General features: G+C 47.4%; 1 protein-coding gene across 50 annotated transcripts in view; it reads right to left on the minus strand.

Moving 5' to 3' along the window:
- TENM4 (teneurin transmembrane protein 4) overlaps positions 1 to 23235 on the minus strand; it is a 2941714-nt gene that overhangs the window by 87952 nt on the left and 2830527 nt on the right. For all 50 annotated transcript variants that reach the window (XM_084975397.1, XM_084975391.1, XM_084975384.1 and 47 more), the window contains one exon: positions 13342 to 13558. In XM_084975397.1, the coding sequence (XP_084831523.1) occupies positions 13342 to 13558 (217 nt within the window). The remainder of the gene's footprint in view (positions 1 to 13341; positions 13559 to 23235) is intronic.

The raw sequence follows: 23235 nt of genomic DNA on the forward strand, positions 1-23235 counted from the left end.
AACGCTGACACTAACTCTTGCTGGAAGTGACAACAGCCACTAACATGTGCTGAATGCTTACTGCTCTGACACCTAAGTATTTTCTATCTCCCTTGATACTCAGACATCCTCACGAGGTACCAAGCTAAGATCCTCATACGACAGAGGAGGAAACTGAAGCACAGAGTGATTAAGAGACTTATCCCAGGTCACACAGCTGGTGAGGAGTGGGGCTCAAATTCAAGCCTTGCTGCCATGCTCTGAAGTATGTCAGCTTTTTTTTTTTTTTTCTTTTCTTTCCTCCTCAGGCTACACCTGCAGCATTTGGAAGATCCCAGGCTAGGGGGTGAATCAGAGCTGCAGTTGCTGGCCTACACCACAGCCATAGCAACACCAAACCCAAGCCATATTTGTGACCTATGCCAATCCTTAACCCGCTGAGTGAGGCCAGGGATCGAACCTGCATCCTTATGGGTGTTGTGTCGGACTCTTAACTCACTGAATCACAAGGGGAACTTCTGCACTTCAGCTTTTGATTGTGTTGTGCAGTATTAGAAAGTCAGGGCCAGCTGGGGTTGCACATTTGTCCCAGTGCCATGCTGTACAGATTTCCAAACCGAAGCTGTGGAGGTGGGAATATACAAGACCCAGCAGAGCTGAAGAGCGGCTCAGCACATGGGCTCCAGGGCCAATCGGCTTGGCTTCAAATGCTGGCTCCGCCGTTTCCGAGCCCTCTGTCCTGGTTCAGGTTACTTAAGTTCTCTGTGCCTCAGTTTCCCATTTATAAAATAAAGGTAGTCACCTCCCTATGTCTTATGGTTTGGGGGAGATAGGTGTTCCTAATTATGAAACTTACAAAGCACTTAAAACCATGCCTGACACATGGAGCATCCTCGGTAAATATTCGGTATTATTACTGAACGTGTGTAATGCACCAGCTCTTGGGCTTCCTGGATGTTTTTATCTCACCCGGTCTTCCAAACACCCTGCAGCGTGGGAAGGAGCCCACATTCTAGATGAAGAAACTGAGCCCGGCTCGCCCAAGGTCGCTTGCTCTCCCTTGCCCAGGGACTTGAAGGCAGACCCTCCCTCTCCAAACCCTGAGTGGTTTCCGCTTCAGCGCAGCACCATCTGCTAATGCTTCCTGTGATGGACAGCGAGGGAAAAGCGCCGGCAACAAAGCAAACAGAGATCGTAATTCGGTTTTGGAATCAATAAAGGGATGATCAAGTGGCAGAGGAGGAGTTGTTAGCCGCTCATCGGGATGATGTGCGAAGTTGCTGCCTGCATCCTGAATTAAATTCACCTAGTTGCTTTATCATCACAAACATTCAGTCCAAGGTGGGGAGGTATTTTTTTTTTTTTTAAAAACCAACATGAATAATATATAATGGCTGACATTTTGGAGGAAGCAGGGTCTTTACCTTCTTCCATCTTCCATCAGGGTAATTTATCTTTGTCTTTCTCCCTGTTCCCCAACACCCCCCCTCCCCCTTTTAAGCTGATGGCGTAGCCTGTCAGCTCAGCTTGTTCTGAAAACGCAGGAGTATAATTCAATAATAAATTTGCTCAGAGGCCAGCTGTCAGGAAGCTGGTGTTTATTTGAACTCCATTAGATGATCTCTACTGCTTAGGCTCTCTGAGGGCTCTCTGAGGGCTGTCCAAGGCCTGGCGAGGGGTGGGGTGGGTGGCGTGGCGGCAAATGCATTTCTGGAACCACGCAGCCATGGACACTTGGATGTGGCGGCAGATCTGCAGTGGGCTGACAAAAATTTATATTGCATACATGATCTTTCCTCCTTCATGTTACTCTTTTTTCCTCCTGTCAACTCTTGCTTCTAAAATTCTTGGAAACTTTGTGCCTTTATAAAGGGTTAGAGGAAAATTCTGAAGGCTTAACATGGGATCAAATTTTTACCATGGATCAGGTGAAATCATTATTTCACTTCTGTTTATAGCACTTTTAAGTCCTGACTGAGGTGAAAATGTTCTAATCTGGTTAGCGAACATGTGAGGGGCAGAGCTTTCTCAGTTCCTGCCCCAAACTACCATTCTGGCCTCAGAGTCTCCTCTGATCTTCCTTTTCCTCCGTGTTCCCTCCGCACACCACAATCATACATCCTAGATTTCCTAAGACTCTCTTGATTTCTATTATTTTTAACTTTTTTTTGTCTATTTAGGGCTGTACCTGCAGCATATGGAGGTTCCCAGGCTAGGGGTCGAATTGGAACTACAGCTGCAGGTCTATACCACAGCCACAGCAACACGGGATCCAAGCTTCGTCTGTGACCGACACCACTGCTCACAGCAATGCTGGATCCTTAACCCACTGTGTAAGGCCAGGGATCGAACCTGCGTCTTCACGATGCTAGTCGGATTCATTTCTGCTGAACCACAACGGGAACTCTGACCCTCTTGATTTCAAACATTAGAGTATGTCTCTTGACTTTTGATTTGGGAAATTCTATCACCATAACGTGGCTCCAGCCACATCCAAATTCTCTCTGTTCTTTTGATTATCACGGAAAGTCCTGCTGGTTCCTGAGTCTAGAACACATTTTTATATCCTGTTCAACTGAAACCCAGAGTACGCAACATAGCTTCTTCAATAACACACACACACACACACGTCATAAAACACACATCCTTTTAAAAATTACCAATGATATTTGCTATTCCATTGTACCCCATTCCACTTAAATTTACTCCGACCCACTACATTGATTTCATGATGTGCTAATGGGTTGTTGTGACCTGAAATGGGAAAAATGTTTTAATGGCCAACTCTCCTCCCTGAAACCTTTGTCTCAGGCCAAAGGCTATCATCTCCTGCCAGAAATCTTCACTCATTAGTTCATGTGTTTATTTTCCCATTCATTTTCAAAACCAAACGTTTACTGTTCTCTGATCTGCGCTGGCCCCTCTGCTGAGTGCTGGGCCAGATGCACTTCCTGTGGCTCGAGCTCAGGGACCTGGATTTGCAGTGGGAGTGATGGCCCTGCCTTTGAACTCTCAGTCTCTGAATCCTCCCTGCTCTCTTCAGTCCCTCAGCAGAGGCTGGCAGGCTGACTCACTGATCCATCTACCACTCACTGTGCTTGAGTCTGTGCCAACCCCTCTGCTAGGCATTCAATGCTTAACAAGGCGCGGGACACACAGAGTCCCCAACGCGATGGGGCACAGGTGCATGCCTTCTTGCGGGTCTAGTGCAGAGCAGGTGCTGATCACCGGTTACCCAACAGAGCTTGCCTGAGTTCTGTGAGCAGCCCCGAGGCTCTCTGAGCCTACCCATCCTGTCCTCTCCACGGGATCTGCCCCCTCCTAAACGGTACGATCCTCTGTCTCCTTTGGGATGAGTGCTCTGGTCGACTGCTCCTTTTTCTAAAGTCTCCCTGACTCCTGAAGTCTTTTCTCTTTGGGCTCAGTGTCCCCTACCCATGGACTTTCATACCAACGTGTCCACCTCCAACTCCTTGCCTGAGGGGCTGATAACCTCTTAGGTTTTGAGGAGCCGGGGGAGACCTGACAACACTGTATTCCCTCTCTCACCGATACAATGTCCCTGGATACAGGCTGAACTGGTATTCAGATAATGTGTGGGTAGTTCTTCCTCTTCCTATAATCTGCTAACCTGTCCAGCAGTAGCCAGCCACAAGTATGCACTGAATTGATCTGCCTGCCCTGTGTCCAGCCCTTTCCACCCAGTCAGTCCTTCCCAAGACAAGAGACACAACCAGAGTGGGTAACGGGAAACAGCTGCCTTGAGCGCTCTTTGCGGAGGAAACGTCTCACACCACCCTCCCTCTGTGGCTGTCTGATCCCAAGGGCCACAGCCTGGATCCTGTTACTTGTACTCGTTCGGAGGAGCCAGGTGGGGATCCACCTTCTGCCTACAGACCCAAGTGGCTCCTCTGCTCCCACTCAGGTCTCAATAGAGGGGGCCCTGTGCTGTATTCTTCCCATGAGTTTAGGGGCGGGAAGGGTGTTCCACTAGGCAGAAGGGCTCGAGGCACTTGGGCCAGGATGGGAAGATGGCACTCGAGCCCCTACTTTGGGGATGGTGGTTCCCCTGCCTCTTACTTTAGATCATCTTAAGTCATTCACGCCTCTGTCACCTTCTGTCTAGCTGAGCACGGCAGTGGCAGGATGTCAGAGTGACTCTGTTCACTAACCAGGTACTGACTCTGCTCTGGGCCAGGCACTGTGCTGGGCTCTGGGGACACAGACAAACCACACAGGATTGCCGAGGGAGGCCTTCTTCTAAGTCCATCTGGCAGTACCTCTGCTTCAGTTTCTCCAAGGAGTCCAGCCCAGCCCAGACTAGCCCAGGCCCCCTCTGCTTGCCTGGGGCCCTCACATCCCGGGGGCTGCTGCCCATCCTTTCCTGAGGTCCACACCTACTCTAGTGCCACTAGTGCTGGGTGCCACATGGAAGCCTCAGGAATGCTCCATATAACTCCTGGTGTCACCCATGCATCTGGAGAAACCCTGCTGCCTCATGCCTGCTGTGGTCAGGCCTCTGAGGAAAGGCTCTCTGGGGGGAGCCCTGGGCGCTGAGGATGGGCTGTCATGGTTCCCCCACAGAAGGGAGCTCCGGTCAGTTCCACCCTGACCTTGAATTCCTCTTCCCTCCATAGTCCCAGCCTGTCTCATGTGTGGGCCTCCCTGAGTCAGTCACATGGCTGGGGATCTGCAGAAGTAAAGGAGCGGCACCACTGGGGCTGCCCTTCCTCGCTGGGCTCAGAAGTGCCCCTGGGTCTCTGGGTGACAGCCTGCTTCCTGAAGCCTGTAAAACAGACTCCTATTCAGACTACACAAATTGTGGTGCAGCACATGGGGTGTAGGAAAATATGGGGGGGGGGGTTTCTGTCCCATATTCTTGTGATTCTTAAACAAAGGCACCAAGTTAGGCTCAGCCTGCCCATGAGAAACCCCACTCTCTGGAGAAGTGTCACGGGTGTCCTCCCTAACCAGGATCCCGGCTGACAGCTCTTTCCCTTCCTCAAATAAGGATTCAGCGATCTAAACTGAGTTCCTCTCTAGGCGGCTGCTGCACTCTGCTGGAGGGCAGGTTACTCTCAAGTTTCACTTCCAATTTAGGAAGTGAAGTCAGAAGATCTTTGTAACATCATCACCACACCATCCTCATGTTCACCATAATCATCCCATAATCATCACCGCCACCCGCATGTTCACCATCATCACCGCCACCCGCATGTTCACCGTCATCACCGCCACCCTCATGTTCACCATCATCACTGCCACCCTCATGTTCACCATCATCACTACCACCCTCATGTTCACCATCATCACCGCCACCCGCATGTTCACCATCATCACCGCCACCCTCATGTTCACCATCATCACCGCCACCCTCATGTTCACCATCATCACTGCCACCCTCATGTTCACCATCATCACCGCCACCCGCATGTTCACCATCATCACCGCCACCCGCATGTTCACCATCATCACTGCCACCCTCATGTTCACCATCATCACCGCCACCCGCATGTTCACCATCATCACCGCCACCCTCATGTTCACCATCATCACTGCCACCCTCATGTTCACCATCATCACCGCCACCCGCATGTTCACCATCATCACCGCCACCCGCATGTTCACCATCATCACTGCCACCCTCATGTTCACCATCATCACCGCCACCCGCATGTTCACCATCATCACCGCCACCCGCATGTTCACCATCATCACCGCCACCCGCATGTTCACCGTCATCACCGCCACCCTCATGTTCACCATCATCACTACCACCCTCATGTTCACCATCGTCACTGCCACCAACATACAATTAGCGGGTGTTTTTTGTGTGTGTGGCTAGGTAGATTGAGACTTTAAGTATTTTCTAATTTTTCATTTAATTCTCAAGGCAACCCTGTACAATAGACACTATTACCCTGCTCTTATAGATGAGAAAATGGGAGCTCAGAGAACTCAAGGGCTTTTCCTAAGGTCTCAACCTAATAAGGTGGATGCAACAGACTTTAGATAAAGGTCTTGGTATTTTCACTAGGACAGACTGCTGCCAGAAAAGCCACCATTAACCTATCACTTATGCCCTAAGCCCTGTGCTAGGTGCCTTATCTCAGTTCATCTGTTCAATGGTTTTCAAGAAATTGTCGCTAGTATTGCCAAGTTCATTGGAGGCATGTACGCAAAGTTTAGATCATTTCCCTGGACCACAAAGAGCTAGCAGGAGGTACAACCAAGATTCAAACTGGGCTCTTTCTGTGATACCACATTCCTTCATAGGAGAGGAAAGAAACCCTCACCCCAAATCTGGCAACTGATTTCACTTTATCCCAGTGATGCAAAAAAGCAAAGCACTGTAGTATTGACTCAGAGCAAGACAATGGAACACCAAGCAGGTAGTCTAACGAGAAAAGCATCTGCTGCCTTGTGTTTCTAGGTTTCCAGACACTTGGGTTTGTTTTACATAAAAATCTGTTTGGGCATACTTAGTAGTGAAAGATAGCTGTTTCTTCTGAATCGAGACCAGTGAGGAGCAGGAGCATAATGATTCAGGCAAATGTTAGATAAAAGGAGTTTTTACAGTAACATTTGGAAGCTTCCGTTTTCCACTCACTTTAGAGAAAATACTATATTCCTGGTCCTGCCCTAAGTAATACAGGTTTGGAGAGATGGATGGTCTCTGCTTTCAAAGCATCTGTTATTTAACTGAGGGTGACAGATATATAAACAACGATCTGGGAACTGACTTCTATGCCTGCTTCTGCTACTAATCTGTAATGTGATTTTAACAGATAATTTAACCTCTCTGGACTCCGAATCCTCAGTGAAAAATTAAGTAAAATAGATAATGTATCCATCTATCCTCCATCCCACCATCCCTCCCTCTCTCCTTCCTTCCATGTCTTTATTGTCCAAGGCAATATATGCATATTTATCTTGAGCAACTACTAAGTTATACAATGAGTAACATGCAGTCCTGTCCCGTCAGCCTCATTTTAGCGGGCTGACAGACATTTACATATTCACTGTATGAAGCCACTTTGCCCAGGGCCATGTATCCTGTAGTGGCAGAGCCAGGATCTGAAACACAAGTTGGCCTGACTCCAAGGCCTATACTCTTTTCTCTCTGCTGAGTAGTCCATTTCTCCCAGTTTCTCAAATTCCCCACTTGACAGGCTTCTTAAGGCAAGTCAGATGGGGAGAAACAATACTGAAATACTTGCGAAGGGGCCACATGATTGTGGCACATAAGCTTCAGGCTTGATAAGTGACCAGAGGACATGCAGAGGACACGGTCCCTTCTGGCACTGATCAGAAAGGCATGCCAGAATCCAACCAGAAGCCGCCATAAGCCGACCAGGCATAGCCCTAGTCAGATCCCTTAATGGGTCCAGTGAAGAAAGGATGAGAAGGTAATATTCACCTTGGTAGGAGAAATACTTCTATCTCCAGTTGATTTAAAGAACTTACGCCACAGGAAGACCCAGAGACATACATACAAAATTACACAATTGAATAAAAGAGCAGAAAGCTTCATATCCAGAGACAAAAGCAGCATTTCTGGTGAAGAGAAATAAATAGGTTGCTCCTCATTCTATTTCTGCTCCCAATTCTGTCACTTGACAAGCTTATGAATTTGGAGAGATCACTAACCTCTGAGGTTCTCAATATTCTAGGGCTAAGCTGAAGGGTCTGGACTACACAATATCTTCATCTGTAAAAAGGTTAAAGTTCAAATCCTTTGATAATGTTGGATTTTGCCCCACCTGTTGGGCTTGGAGTACTCTTCCCACTTCACTTTGTATCCTGCCATCACTTCTTGTGAGAAAGGGCTGGAGTGGTGGAAAGCATGTGCCCTGGGGTCCCAGCTCCATCATGTCCCAGGAGCCAGCCTTCTCCTTGGATTCCCAGCCACTCTGTGGGGATGATAATACCACTTCCCAGGGCAGCTCCCTGGGATTCCTTCTTAGGTCCCCACTCTTTCCCCCTTATACATTCTCCTTGAGCAAACTTGTGTGTGCTCATGATTTCAACTACTGTTTGTTTGTTGAAGGCTTCCAAATCAAGATCCTCAACCCTAACCTCCTGTGAGCTTCAAAATTACTTATAGACTACAGACAGATACTTCCTGTTGGGTGTTCTAATGAAGTGCATCCCTTTCTTTCCCTGTCCATGAGCAAGGTGGACGTCAACATCTTGCTCCCAACTCTGCTCCTGCTCTCATGTCCCCAATCTGGTGTAGGCACCACCTCTACCAGGCATCTGAGTAAGAGACTCCTCTCTCCAGGATCCCTTGGACCCAGCTGATGATGAAGCCCTGCTGATTTCCCCTTTTAAATAGAACTGAGAATCTACCACTCATCCCTACCCCATCCCTACTCCATCATTCCCTTAGGGCAGGATCTCTCTGGCACAGAGTCTATGAGTGCTGGACTGAACTGGGGTGACTTTTAGAGAGAGCTCTGTGTGTATGAGGCATCACTAAATTGGAAGACATTTGAAAGAATTCTCATATCAGACAAAATAGACTGTAAAATAAAGACTGTTACAAGAGGCAAAGCAGGACACAATATAATGACCAAGGAATTGAGCCAAGAAGAAGACACAACAATTGTAAATATATACGCATCCAATATAGGATTACTTCGATATATAAGGCAAACGCTGATAGCCATAAAAAGAGAAACCAACAGTAACACAGTAATAGTGGGGGACTTTAACATCCCACTTATAACAATGGGCAGATTATCCAGACAGAAAATCAACAAGGAAACTCAGGCCTTAAATGACACCCTAGATCAGATGGACTTAATTGATATTTATAGAACATTTCATCTGAAAACAGCAGAATACACATTCTTAAGTGCACATGGAATGTTTTCTAGGATAGATAACATGCTGGGCCACAAAGTAAGACTTGGTAAATTTAAGAAAATTGAAATCATATCAAGCATCTTTTCTGACCACAACATTATGAGACTAGAAATCAACTACAGGGAAAAAAAAAAAAAACGGTTAAAAACACAAACTTGTGGGAGGCAAAACTATATGTTACTAAACAGCCAATGGATCACCAAAGAAATCAAAGAGGAAATAAAAAAAATAGCTAGAGACAAAGGAAAATGAAAACATGATGATGATGATCCAAAACCTACGGGACATACACAGCAAAAGCAATTTTAAGAGGGAAATTTATAACAATACAATCACACTTCCTGAAACAAGAAAAAAACCCCCCCAAAAACCTAACTTTGCACCTAAAACAACTAGTGAAAGAACAAACTAGTAGAAGGAAAGAAATCATAAAGATCAGAGCAGAAATAAATGAGATACAGATGAAGAAAACAATAGAAAAAAAAATCAATGAAACTAAAAGCTAGTTCATCGAAATGATAAACAAGTCAATGAAATTAGAAATGTACAACTGAAACCACAGAAATACAAAGGACCATAAGAGACTACCAGAAGCAACTCTTTGCCAATAAAATGGACAACCTAGAAGAAATGAGCAAATTCTTAGAAAGGTACAATCTACCAAGACTGAACTAGAAAAAAATAGAAAATATGAACAGACCAACCATGAGTATTGAAAGTCAAACTGTGATTTTAAAACTTTCAACAAACAAAGTCCAGGACCGGATGTTTCACAGATGAATTCTATCAAACATTTCAAGAAGAATTAACACCTATCCTTCTGAAACTATTCGAAAAAATTGCCAAGGATGGAATGCTCCCAAACTCCTTCTATGAGGCCACCATCACCCCGATACCAATACCAGACAAAGATACCACAAAAAAGAAAATTACAGGCCAATATCACTGATGAACTGGGATGCAAAAATCCTCAACAAAATACTAGCAAACATAAACCAACAATACATCAAAAGAATCATACACCATGATCAGGTGGGATTTATTCCAGCGATGCAAGGATTTTTCAATGTCTGCAAATCAACCAGTGTGATATACCACATTAACAAATCCAAGAATAAAAACCACATAATCATCTTGAGAGATGCAGAAAAAACTTTTGACAAAAAGTTCAACACCCATTTTTTATTAAAAAAAAAAAAACCTCTCCAGAAAGTGGGCATAAAGGGAACCTACCTCAACACAATAAAGGCCATATATAACAAAAACCACAGCTAACATCATTCTCTATGGTGAAAAGATGAAGGTATTTCCTCTGGGATCAAGAATAAGACAAGGATGTCTGCTCTCACCACTTTTATTCAGCACAGTTTTGGAAGTCCTAGCCATAGCAATCAAGGGAGAAAAAGAAATAAAAGGCATCCAAATTGGAAAAGAAGTAAAACTGTTACCATTTGCAGATAATATGATACTATACATAGAAAATCCTAAAGCTGCTACCAGAAAACTACTAGAGCTTGTCAATGAATTTGGTAAATTTTCAAGATATAAAATTAATTCATAGAAATCTGTTGTTACATTTCTATACACTAAAAATGAAAGATCACAAGAAAAATTAAGGAAAAAATCTCATTAACTATTGCATCAAAAATAATAAAATATCTAGGAATAACTCTACCTAAGGAAGCAAAGATCTGTACTCTGAAAACTGTAAGATACTGATGAAAGAAATCAAAGATGACACAAACAGATGGAAAGACATACCATGTTCTTCAATTGGAAGAGTCAATATTGTCAAAATGACTATACTACCCAAGGCAATCTATAGATTCAATGCAATCCCCATCAAATTACTAATGACATTTTTCACAGAACTAGAACAAATAATTAAAAAATTTATATGGAAACAAAAAAGACCCCAAATAACTAAAGCAATGCTCAGAAAGAAAGATGGAACTGAAGGAATCAGGTTCCCTGACTTCAGGCAATACCACAAAGCTACAGTCATCAAAACAGTATGATACTGGTACAGAAACAGAAACATAGTTCAATGGAACAGGACAGAAAGCCCAGAAACAAACCCACACACCTATGGTCAATTAACCTATGACAAAAGAGGCAAGAATATACAATGGAGAAAAGGTAGTCTCTTCAATAAGTGGTGTTGAGAAAACTAAACAGCTAATGAAAAACAATGAGATTAGAGCATTCTTTTACACCATACACAAAAATAAACTCAAAATGGATGAAAGACTTAAATGTAAGATAACTACAAATCTCTTAGAGGAAAACATAGGCAGAATACTCTGACATAAGTCACAGCAATATCTTTTTGAATCCACCTCCTGGAGGAATGAAAATTAAAAAAAAAAAACCAAATGGGACCTAATTAAACTTAAAATCTTTTGCACATCAACAGAAACTGTGAACAAAACAAAAATTCAGTGCACAGAATAGGAGAAAATAGTTGCAAATGAAGCCATCAACAAAGGATTAATCTCTAAAATATAACAACAGCTCATGCAGCTCAATATCAAAACAAACAAACAAAGAACCCAATTAAAAAATGGGTGGAAGATCTAAATACACATTTCTCCAAAGAAGACATATAGATGGCCAAAAGCAGATGAAAATGTGCTCAACATTGCTAATAGAGAAATGCAAATCAAAACTACAATGAGGTATCACCTCACACTGGTCATCATCATAAAGTCTATAAAGTCTATAAATCATCATCATCATGTCTATAAATGCTGGAGAGGGTGCGGAGAATGGGAACCCTCCTACACAGTTGGTAGGAATGTACACTGGTATAACCACTATGGAGAAGAGTCTGGAGATTCCTTAAAAAACTAAAAATAGAATATGATCCAGCAATCCTGCTCCTGGGCCTCTACACAGAGAAAGCAGAATTCAAAAAGAAACATGCACCCCGATGTTCACTGCAGCACTATTTACAACAGTTAAGACATGGACACAACCTAAAGGTATCCATCAGTAGAGGCATGGATAAAACAGATGTGGTACATATATACAATGGAATAGTATTTAGCCATCAAAAGAATGAAATCATGCCATTTGCAGTAACATAGATCGACCTAGAGATTTTCATACTAAGTGAAGTCAGACAAAGACAAGTCTCATATGAGATCACTGATATGTGGAATCTTCAGAAATGATATAAATGAACTTATTTACAAAACAGAAACAGACTCACAGGCTTCGAAAACAAATTTACGGTTATCAAAAAGGGCAGGTGGGGGGAGAGAGAAATTAGGAGTTTGGGATTAACATATACATACGACTATATAGAAAACAGACAACTAACAAAGACCTACTATATAGCACAGGGAACTCTCCTCAATCTTCTGTAATAACCTAAAGGGGAAAAGGGTCTGAAAAAGAATGGAGATCGATCGATCTATCTATCTATCTATCTATCTATCTATCTATCTATCTATCTATCTATCTATCTATCTATCTATCTATCTATGTATATAGACATGTGTATGCATAACTGAATCCCTTGGCTGTACACTTAAAACTAAAAAAACATTGTAAGTCAACTGCACTTCAATAAATAATAAGCCTTACAGGAAAAAAAAAAAAAAAAAAAAAAAAAAAGAGAAAGATCATAAATTCCTCCTGCTTGGAAACTTGAACCAAGTTCACGGGCCCTGATCTGGGTGGCAGAGAACAGAGAACTGCCTCTTGCTGACTCCCTTCATGCCCCTGGGTCTTTGCACGAGCTGTTCCCTCTCCCTGGAAGCCCCCTCTCTCTCCCTTGCTGAGCGAACGATTTCTCACCTTTAAGATTCAGTTCTTTAGTCTCAGCCTTCCCTCTACCCAGGAACACCCTCTCTATGCTTCTGGAGTACCCGGGGGGCACAGTTCTGGCCAATCACACTGGAAAGGCTTTTTGTCCCCCTAGTGGGACTGTGAGCAACCAATAGGCAGGGACTGTCCTCCACTCGTCTCTGTGATTTCAGCCCAGGACCTGGCACGGGACAGACCTCAGTAAAAAACTGTCCAAGAGACCTCATAACTGAAAACTTGTGGAAGAGTCATGGGTCTGTGGCCTGGGATGCCAGCGGCGGCACGCCCACCCCAGCCTCACACAGTCTCTAATGTCAGCCCCGCAGGAGCGCAGTGTCAGTGCTTTTCAGCTCATCTGGAGACCGCAGCATCAGTAAGAGCTGACTGCAAAGTGGGTATTGATCCAAGATCCCCTTGGACCTTTGATTTCTCACGCTCTCCATCTATCACCCAGTGAGAACAACAAAACTTTGCTCGTAAAAATTCCAAATGGCTTGGATAGCAGTTTTCTAAATGTGGGGACCTGAGGCTACTTCCCTGCCCACCCCTGCCCCCGACATGTCCCCAGGAGACGTTGATGCCCACCCTCCTGGCCTCCCCCTGCCCCCACCCACCCAAACGTGGCCCCGGAGGCGAGCCGCTTCCCCTTCAGAAAGCTACGGCCAGAGCTGGACTCACCCTCCGTCAAAGGGGTTCTCCCCGGGGATGATGTGTGTGCTGTCCCGGCCCACGAGGAACTTGATGCGGTCGTAGAAGGAGTGCAGGTTCTGCTGGGACACGGGGGCCTGGGTCTCCTGGATGATGTCCAGAGGGTCGGGGGAGCCCAGGCACAGCGGGTTGACATGACAGAGGGGCTGCAGGCAGCAGTCGGGGTCCATGCAGTCCACCAAGCCATCTGCACGGGCGACAGAGCATAGGGTTTATGTGGCTTTGCCCCATCAGCATTGTTTGTCCACAGTGTCTTCATTCACTTCTCGAGCTTCCATCATTGAAAAACTTTATTAAGGGCCAGGGCCCTTGCTGGGCACCGAGGAGATTCGGTGCCTCTCCGAATCAGATCAGGTCTTAGCCCACCAGTCTATGGGAGAGACAGACAAGTCAGTGGGCAACGTGACAGGTGTTATTATTTTTTTTTTCCAGAGAGATAGAGAGAATTATATATAGATGAAGGCCCAGAGGTGATTGGAGTTGCTAAATGCCATGGCTGGGTTCAGGGGTGCGGGGAACAGCACGAGATGAGGCTGCAAGGCTGGCGGGAGCAGACAGCGGGGCTCCCTGGGCCAGGTTAGGGAGTTTGCATTTCACCCTCGGGACAGTGGGAGCTGCTGAGAGGTGTTAGCTAGGGGGTGATGCTGTCTGATGTGCACCTGCTGAAGGAACATCCCCGGCATCAGGAGGGGGGCTGAATGGAGCCCAAAGTGGAAGCGGGCGGGTCCAGGAAGGGGGTGCTGTTGATGCTACATGGGAAGAATAATGGAGCAGGAACAGTGGAGACTGGAGGAGCGGGATGGTTTGGAGAGACACCGAGGAGGCAAAGACAGTAAGACCTGGTGGTCGGCTGGCCTGGGCTGGGGAGGAGGCAGCGCTGCAGAAGGAGACTCAGCTCTGCCTTCTGTGACAGGGGCTTTCTGAGTTTGCTGGATGGCTTCAGGTCACCGACCCAGTTGTCATTTGCAGGGAATTCTCTTTACCACATGGGTGGATGTCTTTAGGACTGAAAATGATCTGACAGCTTCTAGCTTCTCAAAGTGCCAAGAAAGGAATCCGACCAGAGCTCAAAATTTTGGTCTTGTTATCTGAAAGTGCTCTTACAGGCCCCCAACAGAATAGCTTAAAATAGATAACAGACCAGGGATCAGCAGATACTGCCCAGAGTGGGAAGAGGGAAGGCCTGGGGGCACAGTCTGTGTGCTTTGTAGGCAGAGAACAGTCTAAGCAGGCGCGCATCTGCAGGTGGGAATTTTGCCTCTCCTGCCTCCCAGCTGTGTGGCTCTGGGCAAACTTCCCACCACCCTGGGGGCATGGATCCTGCTCTGGTTATCTCTGCTGTACCCCAGCACTTAGCATAGGTGCTAAAACATGACTGTTAAATAAATGCATGAATTGAAATTGAATGAATTCACCGACAAGTGAATCCAGAGGATGAACCAAATAGCAGTCCATAAAAAGCAGAAAAGCCTTCTCTGTTCAATTCAATCAAACAGTGTAGTATGATGGGAGGATCACTGGGCTCAGAGACTGAAGGTCAAGTTCCAGCACTGCCCCTGAGAAAGACACTGGATAGGTTCCTGTACGGAACCTCTCTGAGTCCCCGTCTCCCCATCACTGACATATTCTCTTACTTCTGTCTCCTTGGATTTATAACATAGAAGCTGCCCACCAGCAAGTGCCTGGGCACTGGCTAGACTGGGTGCCCCCGACCCCCCCACAGGCAGCATCCCTGAACCTCCGTACTAGCCTCGGGGTGCTAAAGCCTCAGGCAAGCTACCTGACCTCCCCGAAATCCAGTTTTTTCCCTTCGTAATACATTAGGGATGACAATCCTGTGGCTTTCTCTCCCAGCTTTTGCATGGCATCTAAGAACTGCCTATGATCTCAAGGAGGGCGGGACAGTGGTAAAGAGTGGGAGCACCTGAGCCAGACTGAGGTCAAGGCCTTCCTCTGAAACTTACTACTGTGACCTTGGGCAGGTTGCTTACATTCTCCGGCTTCAGTTTCCCACACCTCTTACAAGTGGACGATAAGAGTGAGAGGTCACAGGTTTTCTTACATGAACGGAAAGCATAGTATATATTCCCAACTCTAGCAGAGTTCTTAACACACAGGACGTACTTAATCCGAGGCAGTTCCCCTTCCCCAACCCGGAACCTAGAACGAGGCTCACCAAAGCGAAGGGCCACCTGTCCTGTGCTCACTGGCCAGCTTCATCCTGAGATGCGGAGGAAAGGCCTCCCCTCACCCCAGCTCTGTGCTGAGTCCCAACTTGTGGCTCCCATCCCAGCTCCCAGATACACTGGGTAACTGCCTAGCCAGGCACCTGTCTTCGCCTGTAGTCGCCGGGCTCCATCACACACTCCCGTGCTGCCCCTGTCAGACACGGCTTAAACACATAATTACAGCCCGAGCCGAGGGTTATTTGCATTCTGCTATTGATGTTAGCATGACAGATTCAGCTGCCGCATCCATAACTCTGCAGAAATGCTCCATTATTCAATCCCAGCGAGAAGGGACGCTGACCATTAAATCAGCTAGCACAATTGAAGGGCCGTGAAAAGTCATGGCTAATTTGAAATTTTATTAGCTCTTGCCTGCTCTTGTTTACCACCGAAGCAGTCCCTGGAAGCCAGCCTTTTACCTCTTTATAAACACTCTGCTCTGTGGCACCCTGGAAGAACTGCTTCCTGTCCTCAGGTCCTGGTTGGAAAGTGAGCAGGAAAGATTATTATTACTGTTAATATTTGTACTAAACAATGGGGATAATCACAGCTGCCGCTTCCCGAGCACCAGGCATCGTGCTAAATGCTTTACAAGGAATGTTTGCACGGAACATGATAGTGAATGTCAACTCTGTGAAGGAGCCAAGGTCACCACCATCGCCTGTAGAGAGGGAACCAGAGGTTCGAAGGGGTAAAGTAACTGGGTCAAGGTCACACAGTCAATCGGTGAAGAAGCTGACTCAGAATTTGAATTAAGTTCTTTCTGAAACAGGGACAGTTCTCTGGTCCTGAAGAGACTGAGGACCTATTTTGTTAAGTGGAAGAAATGAATTTACGAGCCTTGCTGAGATGCTACGACACTCGGGGTGACTGCCATCACAGCACTCAGCCCACGCCCCAGACCGTAATTCTGATTTTTCTCTGCCTCCCCTCATGGTGAGCTCCTGGAGATGGCGGCCGACTCATTTCAGGATTACTGCCCTAGCTTTCAGCTTCATCCCTGCCTCTGGAATCTGGGACTCCCCACACTCCTTAATTCTTCCCTTTTGAAAAACAAATTCAGCAATGCATTTTATTTTTGTATTTTCTAGGGCTGAACCCACAGCATACAGAGGTTCCCAGACTAGGGGTCGAATCGGAGCTGTAGCTGTCAGCCTACGCCAGAGCCACAGCAACCCAGGATTGGAGCCACAGCTGCAACCTACACCACAGCTCATGGCAACGCCAGATCCTTAACCCACTGAGCGAGGCCAGGGATTGAACCCACAACCTCAAGGTTCCTAGTTGGATTCGTTAACCACTGAGCCATGACGGGAACTCTGAGCAACGCATTTTAAAACCAAATTGCTGCTCCTTGTGGTCAGAGGGCCTCTGTGATGATTTAGTTGGCCATTCTGCTAGAAATGAAAGTCTCAGCGAGAGCTCTGAGCTTCGGTTCGCCCGTGTGTAAGGTGAACCGTCAGACCTACTGCAGAGAGATGCTGGGAGGACTAGGTGAGCGCCTGGATGGGGAGCACTTCACACCATGACCAGCACCTAAGTAAGCACTTTATAGATAAATACTAATTACCACTAGCTCCAGGCCAGGTGCTTCCCTTGAACAGGGATCCGGGGAACAGAGCGCCCCTCTCTCGACCCACCTTTCAGGGCAGCCTTTTCTGGACAAGGTCTGTCTGGCTTGGGAGAAGGGAACCAGAGGAACACAGCCATAGGGACACACCTGTGAGTCAGGGAAGCAGAGACCTCAGGGGACATGAAGATGGGGGTTCTCTAAAGTGGGGGCATCAGCGCGGGGTGCTGTGGAGTTGCTGACTCATGCTTCACGGCTTAGAGAGATTAATGCAGCCAGGAGCACTGGCCCCAAACCTTCCTACACGGATGCTCCCTGATCGTGCACTTGGCAAATATTTGCCGAGTCGTAAATGTGGGCTAAACCTCCCCTAACAGAGATCATCATAGGTGAAATACAGATTTTAGGAATGAGCAGGGCCCACACAATTTATATCAAAGTCTCAGTTTATGCGATCAGCTTCCAGGCAAAGCCCTATCCTTATTTTCAAATGCTGCACGGGGCAGCCCGCAAGAGGGCACACGGTGGCTCGACAGGAAGACTGCCGCAGTGTCAGTTTCTTAGGCATGGATGACAAATTTTAGAAAAGTTGTACTAAGAGGAATAAGTATGTTTGGGGGACAGAAAAGTAAATTTGGGGGTAGACTAGAAACCCATCAATGTGTGGTTTTCGAGATGCTCTGGTTTTGGCTCAACTGGAGACATTTACATTTTCCAAACACTTAATTGTATGTTACATCCAAGCTGATGTCCAGCCAAAGTCCGTCTTTCCTTTATTTACTGTTCCCATTGAGAGACCCTCATTATCACAGCAGCAAAAACAAAGACCAAAAAGCCACCAGGAAAATAAAGCGGGTTTTCTTCTCTTTCCTCCAAATTTTCTAATAAAACCCCAAACCCCAACTTCTGGGAAATAATATTTTCCCCCAGAAATGTCCTTTTCCCTGGTTGTTAAGAAGGCCTCCTCTCTCTCTCTCTTTGGACAGAGAAAATTTAGAGGGGTAGCTAGAGGTGACAGGGGCCAGTCAGGCTCCTCGAGGCCAGGAGGGACCATGATGCCATGCCAGGCAGTGGCCTCTGCTGGGGGATGGGGTGGGCAGGGGAGCAAAGGGAAGGGAGAAGGAAATGGCCAGGAAAAAGGTGGAATAGAGAGTAAAAAAGAAAGTGGGGCGGGGCGGGGGGCAGGTCCCTGGGGCAGTAAAGGAACATTCCAGAGCAAGTCTTGTGCCCCCGAGCCCTTGGTGCTAAGATGCCTCATGGTGCACAGAGCACTGGCTTCTGCCGACACTTCCACGTATGCGCTGTGCTACCGACTTGAGGATGGGGCCCGGCCATCTCCTCTGACACCCCCCCCTCAATGCCCGCCCTGCTGGTGGGCATCACCGGACCTTGGAGAGTGCCAAGCAGAGAAAACAAATCCAGGCTGGATGCCTGAAGACAGGGGTCCTTCCCCGAGCCTGTCAGTCTCCTGCCATGAGACCTTGGGCCTATCCCTTCCTGTGTCTGAGACACAATTTACTCCCATAAAACCAGGACAATAAGCCCCGCTCCTCTCAGGGTTGCTGAAGGTCTCCTGGGCTGTGAGAGTAAACGGGTAACTCAGTGAAAGGAGGTTCGGTCTCTTCCCCACACCCGTGGCCGTGCCTGGTGCTCACTATGCAGGAATTGGGGATGCCCTCTGCAGTGGGTCCCAATCCTGATTGGAGGTGGCTTCTAGTTCGTTTTGCGACCTTAGCAGCGGTCAGGGAGGGGCGGGACTGTGGGCGACCATCTCCTCTCTACTAACAGTGCTCTCAGCAGTCAGGTGGGGGCGGAGGGGGCAGCCTGTGAGGCTGACCAGCCTGATGGCCACCTCCTGGCCTTGCTGTGCCACAAGCCCGTCTCCCCCGGTGGCCAGCCTGCTGGAACTTTCACAGCGGGTGATAGGCAGGCACGGGAGTTCTCTTGAAGGAGGTGATTCAGCTGGCCTTCTCATCCTTGCAAAAGAGGGCACAGGGGTCGGGTTAGGGGAGTTACCCAACATCACGCTGCCAGGGGAGTGGCAGTGGCCCTGGTCCCCTATCTCTCCAAATCCAGTTGTTGGGCCCTAGTCCACAATCTATGTCTCTTTCTCTATCATTGCTTTGGACATCTTGGCTCCCCAGTCCTGTCCCCATCCACAGAGGCCAGGGACTGACGTGTTTATTTCTTATCCCAAATGCATAGCACAGGGCCCTCGGCACAGTGAGCCTCCTCCTCCTCCTCCCCCCCTCCTGTTGAGTGAACGAAACAATGAGTGAGTGGTTGTGTGAGGTTCCCAGATCAAACAGCTCCATCCATTGGCCACGGCCCATCAAGGGCCGTGGGGCCTGGTGGATCCACTCCCCCAGGAAGAACTCATTCCTCTCCTCGGAGAGGAGGCACCGGGGACTGGCCTTTTCTGTTCCTTCAGCACCTGTCACGTGGCTGGCAGGCCCCGTGCTAGGCACTGGACGGATGGGAAGGAAATAGTCACACGTCCAACGGCAGGTCAGGAACAACCGTGTGCTGGGAAAGAAGGAAGCAGAGAGGGCGGGGGACCTAAGGTTGGGAGCCCGGTGCGGGCTGAGGGCTGTGATATGTCCCGGAAGAAGGAATGCTGAAACTGACACCAGAGGATCGACAAGAATGAGTCAGAAGGAGAGCAGATTTAGAGACGGTTTGGTTTAGCGATGGGTTTGGGAAATCTGTGGAGTAGTAAATGCTTTTCATCAGAGTTGTCTGTATGGTTCCTTAACCTGATGATCCCACGGACAGGGGATAACAAGCCCATCCAGCTCTCTGCAGGCTTAGCTCCTCCCCAGGCTCCAAACCCATCAGCCAGCCTCATCTCGTGGCCTGCCGTCTCTAGAGCAGGCTGTGGGCAGCATCTGGGGAGGCCTCGGGGTGGGAGGGGTGCCGTGTGGAGGGTGGAATGTGCTTCCCAGTCTGTACACATCTGGGAGAAGTTTTTGTCATTTGCTATTGTAAATTCTGTGCCTTCTTTGAAAAGAAGATTTTTGCAAAAATCTTTATCTGCTCCTTGGAACACAGGATTTTTAAAGGTCAATTCCTCTCTTGTCTCTTATCACAAGAAGCGTGGTTTAGAGATGGGCTGAAGGGTGACCACACTCTATGGCTTTATGTGAACTCTTTTTCCAGTGATGGGAGGTGGGGGAGGCAGGACAGAGAGCTTTATTCTCAGTTTTCCTGAAATTTCTCCTTCCAGGCTGCATCTATCAATTATCTACATTGCAATCCATGATTGTTTTTTTTTTTTTTTTTTTTTTTATGAGACCAACAGTATCTAACGAGATGAATATATCCTGAGGCTGCTTGAAGATCCTTTATCAAAAGGGGCCTGGTTGCTTAAATGCCAGTGTTTTTGTTTTGGCTTCCTCTTTATAAACATAGCTTTTATCCTCCTTCTAGCTCTCCCACGGATCCACCGTGTGACTCTGGGAAAACCATGTCAGCTCAGCGAGCCTTGGTTTCCTGCATGTAAATATCTACCCTGCAAGTGTTTTACGAGGCCCTGGAGCTCATGGACACTGGGTCCAGCACAGGGCCTGGTGCTTAGAGATGCTCTCTAAACGTCGGCTATTATTTTCCTTTCTGTGCATGCGAATCTTTTTCCATCTAGCAGTGAGCATGTGACAATGTGGAATGCAAAATTTAAGAGATGAAAAAGGTCAAAATACATTATTACAGGGAGAAATACAGTATAATCACAGGCCCAAAAAGTAGCATACAACATTTTGAAAATCATTACTTATAAATGAATATATATTCCTTATATAATAAACATCATGCTTCTGAGATTACAGGTGGACAGGAGCAGGAAAAAGAGAACTGACATTTGCAGGTGATGCACCGAGGCTTAGAGAAGCTCAATAACTCATTCAAGGTTATGCCACCAGCAAATGGAGGAGGCAGGATTTGAACTCAGATGAGCTGGGCGCAGATCCTATACTCTGACATCTCTGTGCTGTGTTCCTTCTCCAGGGATTTAAATATATCACCTGCAGTCCTTACAGCAACCCTGCAATGTAGGCCTTATTATTCTTTTTTTTCTTTTGGTCTTTTTGGGGCCATTCTGGCAGCATATGGAAGTTCCCAGGCTAGGGGTCGAATCAGAGCTGCAACTGCCAGCATACACCACAGACACAGCAGCACAGGATCCAAGCCGCATCTGTGACCCACACCACAGCTCATGGCAATGCCGGATCCTTAACCCACTGAGCGAGGCCAGGGATTGAACCTGCGTCCTCCTGGATCCTAGTTAACTGCTGAGTCATGATGGGAACTTCCTTATTATTCTTATTTTATAGGCACTTAGCATCTTTGGGGCGCAGCGTCTCCACCTCTGAAATGGGCACGAACGCCCCCATTGGAGGTCAGTGTGTAACACACAAGAAGGTGCCCGTGCCAGCACTTCCCAGAGGGCTTCCTAAAGGGACCCGCATGAAGACAGGACATCTTTTTCGTCAAGGGGGCCACACAGAGGACCCGACATTGTGCGGTGACTGGGGGCCTTTGCCTGCCAGCCTGCTCTGCTGATCCCTCTCACTAACCAGTGCTCTGACCAGCTCCATTGAATGGCAGCTAAGAGAGGGCCAGGGAGCCGGGAGTCACGGTCAGGGTCTGAGTTGCCCTATAAAACCTAGAACAACCCTAAGCGAGAACAGAAACAAAGTCACACGGCTAAACTCAACTCAGCCATACTGCGTTAACTCTTTTTCTTTTTGGTCTACATTTAAAAACACTGTGGGAGTTCCCGTCGTGGCGCAGTGGTTAACGAATCCGATTAGGAACCATGAGGTTGCGGGTTCGGTCCCTGCCCTTGCTCAGTGGGTTAACGATCCGGCGTTGCCGTGAGCTGTGGTATAGGTTGCAGACGCGGCTCGGATCCCGCGTTGCTGTGGCTCTGGCGTAGACTGGTGGCTACGGCTCTGATTAGACCTCTAGCCTGGGAATCTCCATATGCCGTGGAAGTGGCCCAAGAAATAGCAAAAAATAAAAAATAAAAAAATAAAAACACTGTAACATATTCCAATGAAGCTTGAAATTCAAGTTTAACTTGTAAAATATTGCTTTAAGCCTAGCAAATTGGGAAAGAAGAGAAACTAGGAGTTCGCAGATAACTTGAAGAGCCATGGCACGTTTAACAACGGAGCCGTCAGTTGAGGTCTGAAAAGCCTCGTGTGGCCAGACCTCATGGGCTGTGCAGTTTCTGCCACCTGGCAGCTGTGCCACCTGTCACTAAGCCCTAGCTTCCCTGTCGTAAAGAAACAGTAAGGGGATAAGAACATCACATACCTCCCAGTGTTGCTGGGTGGGTGCACGATTCCTTTGCAAACTGAAACGACACGTAAGTTATCATTGGTATCCCCTGGTCTGCTCTAGGGTACAATTTTTTTCCTTCTTGTGGCCACGCCTGCAGTATATGGAAGTTCCCAGGCTATGGGTCGAACTGGAGCTGCAACTGCTGGCTCAGCCATGCGGGATCGGGATCGGAGCCACATTTGTGACCTACACGCAGCTTGAGGCGACGCCGGAACCTTAACCCACTGAGCGAGGCCAGGATCGAACCCACATCCTTACAGATGTTGTGTTGGGTTCTTTGTCTGCGGAGCCACAATAGGAACTCTTGCTGTAGCCTCTTTAAATTCGAGAAAGCTCTCACACTACACGCCTAGGAGGGGACAAATTTCTAGGAGGAAGTGGTCCATAGATGGCGCAGAATGGCTCGTCTTGGTCCTGGTCCCGCGGGTTAATGGCCTTCTGCGTGACTTAGATGTGTATGAAGTCCCCTCCCCTCTTCCGGGCCCCAGTTTCCCTGTCTGTACCGTGCAGGGAGCTGAAATCTGCGTCCTCTGTCTCCTCCAGTCCTGCTACTCGACATTAACCTCTGCTAAATCCTCCTCCAAGCCCCTGGGTCACATCCGCCAAAAACAATCACTCAGAGAGACGCGAACATTTCTTCCCCCTCCACCCTGACTTACTTATCTGGGATTCTGCCGTGTCCCAGGCCGTGGCTGAAATGAAAGCCCTTGTTTCATTCTGCCT

Source organism: Sus scrofa, chromosome 9, assembly GCF_054392235.1.
Source record: "Sus scrofa isolate SSC_HxYL_T2T_F1_AM1 chromosome 9, Sscrofa_HxYL_maternal_Yorkshire_Landrace_v2.0, whole genome shotgun sequence".
Lineage (NCBI taxonomy): Eukaryota > Metazoa > Chordata > Mammalia > Artiodactyla > Suidae > Sus > Sus scrofa.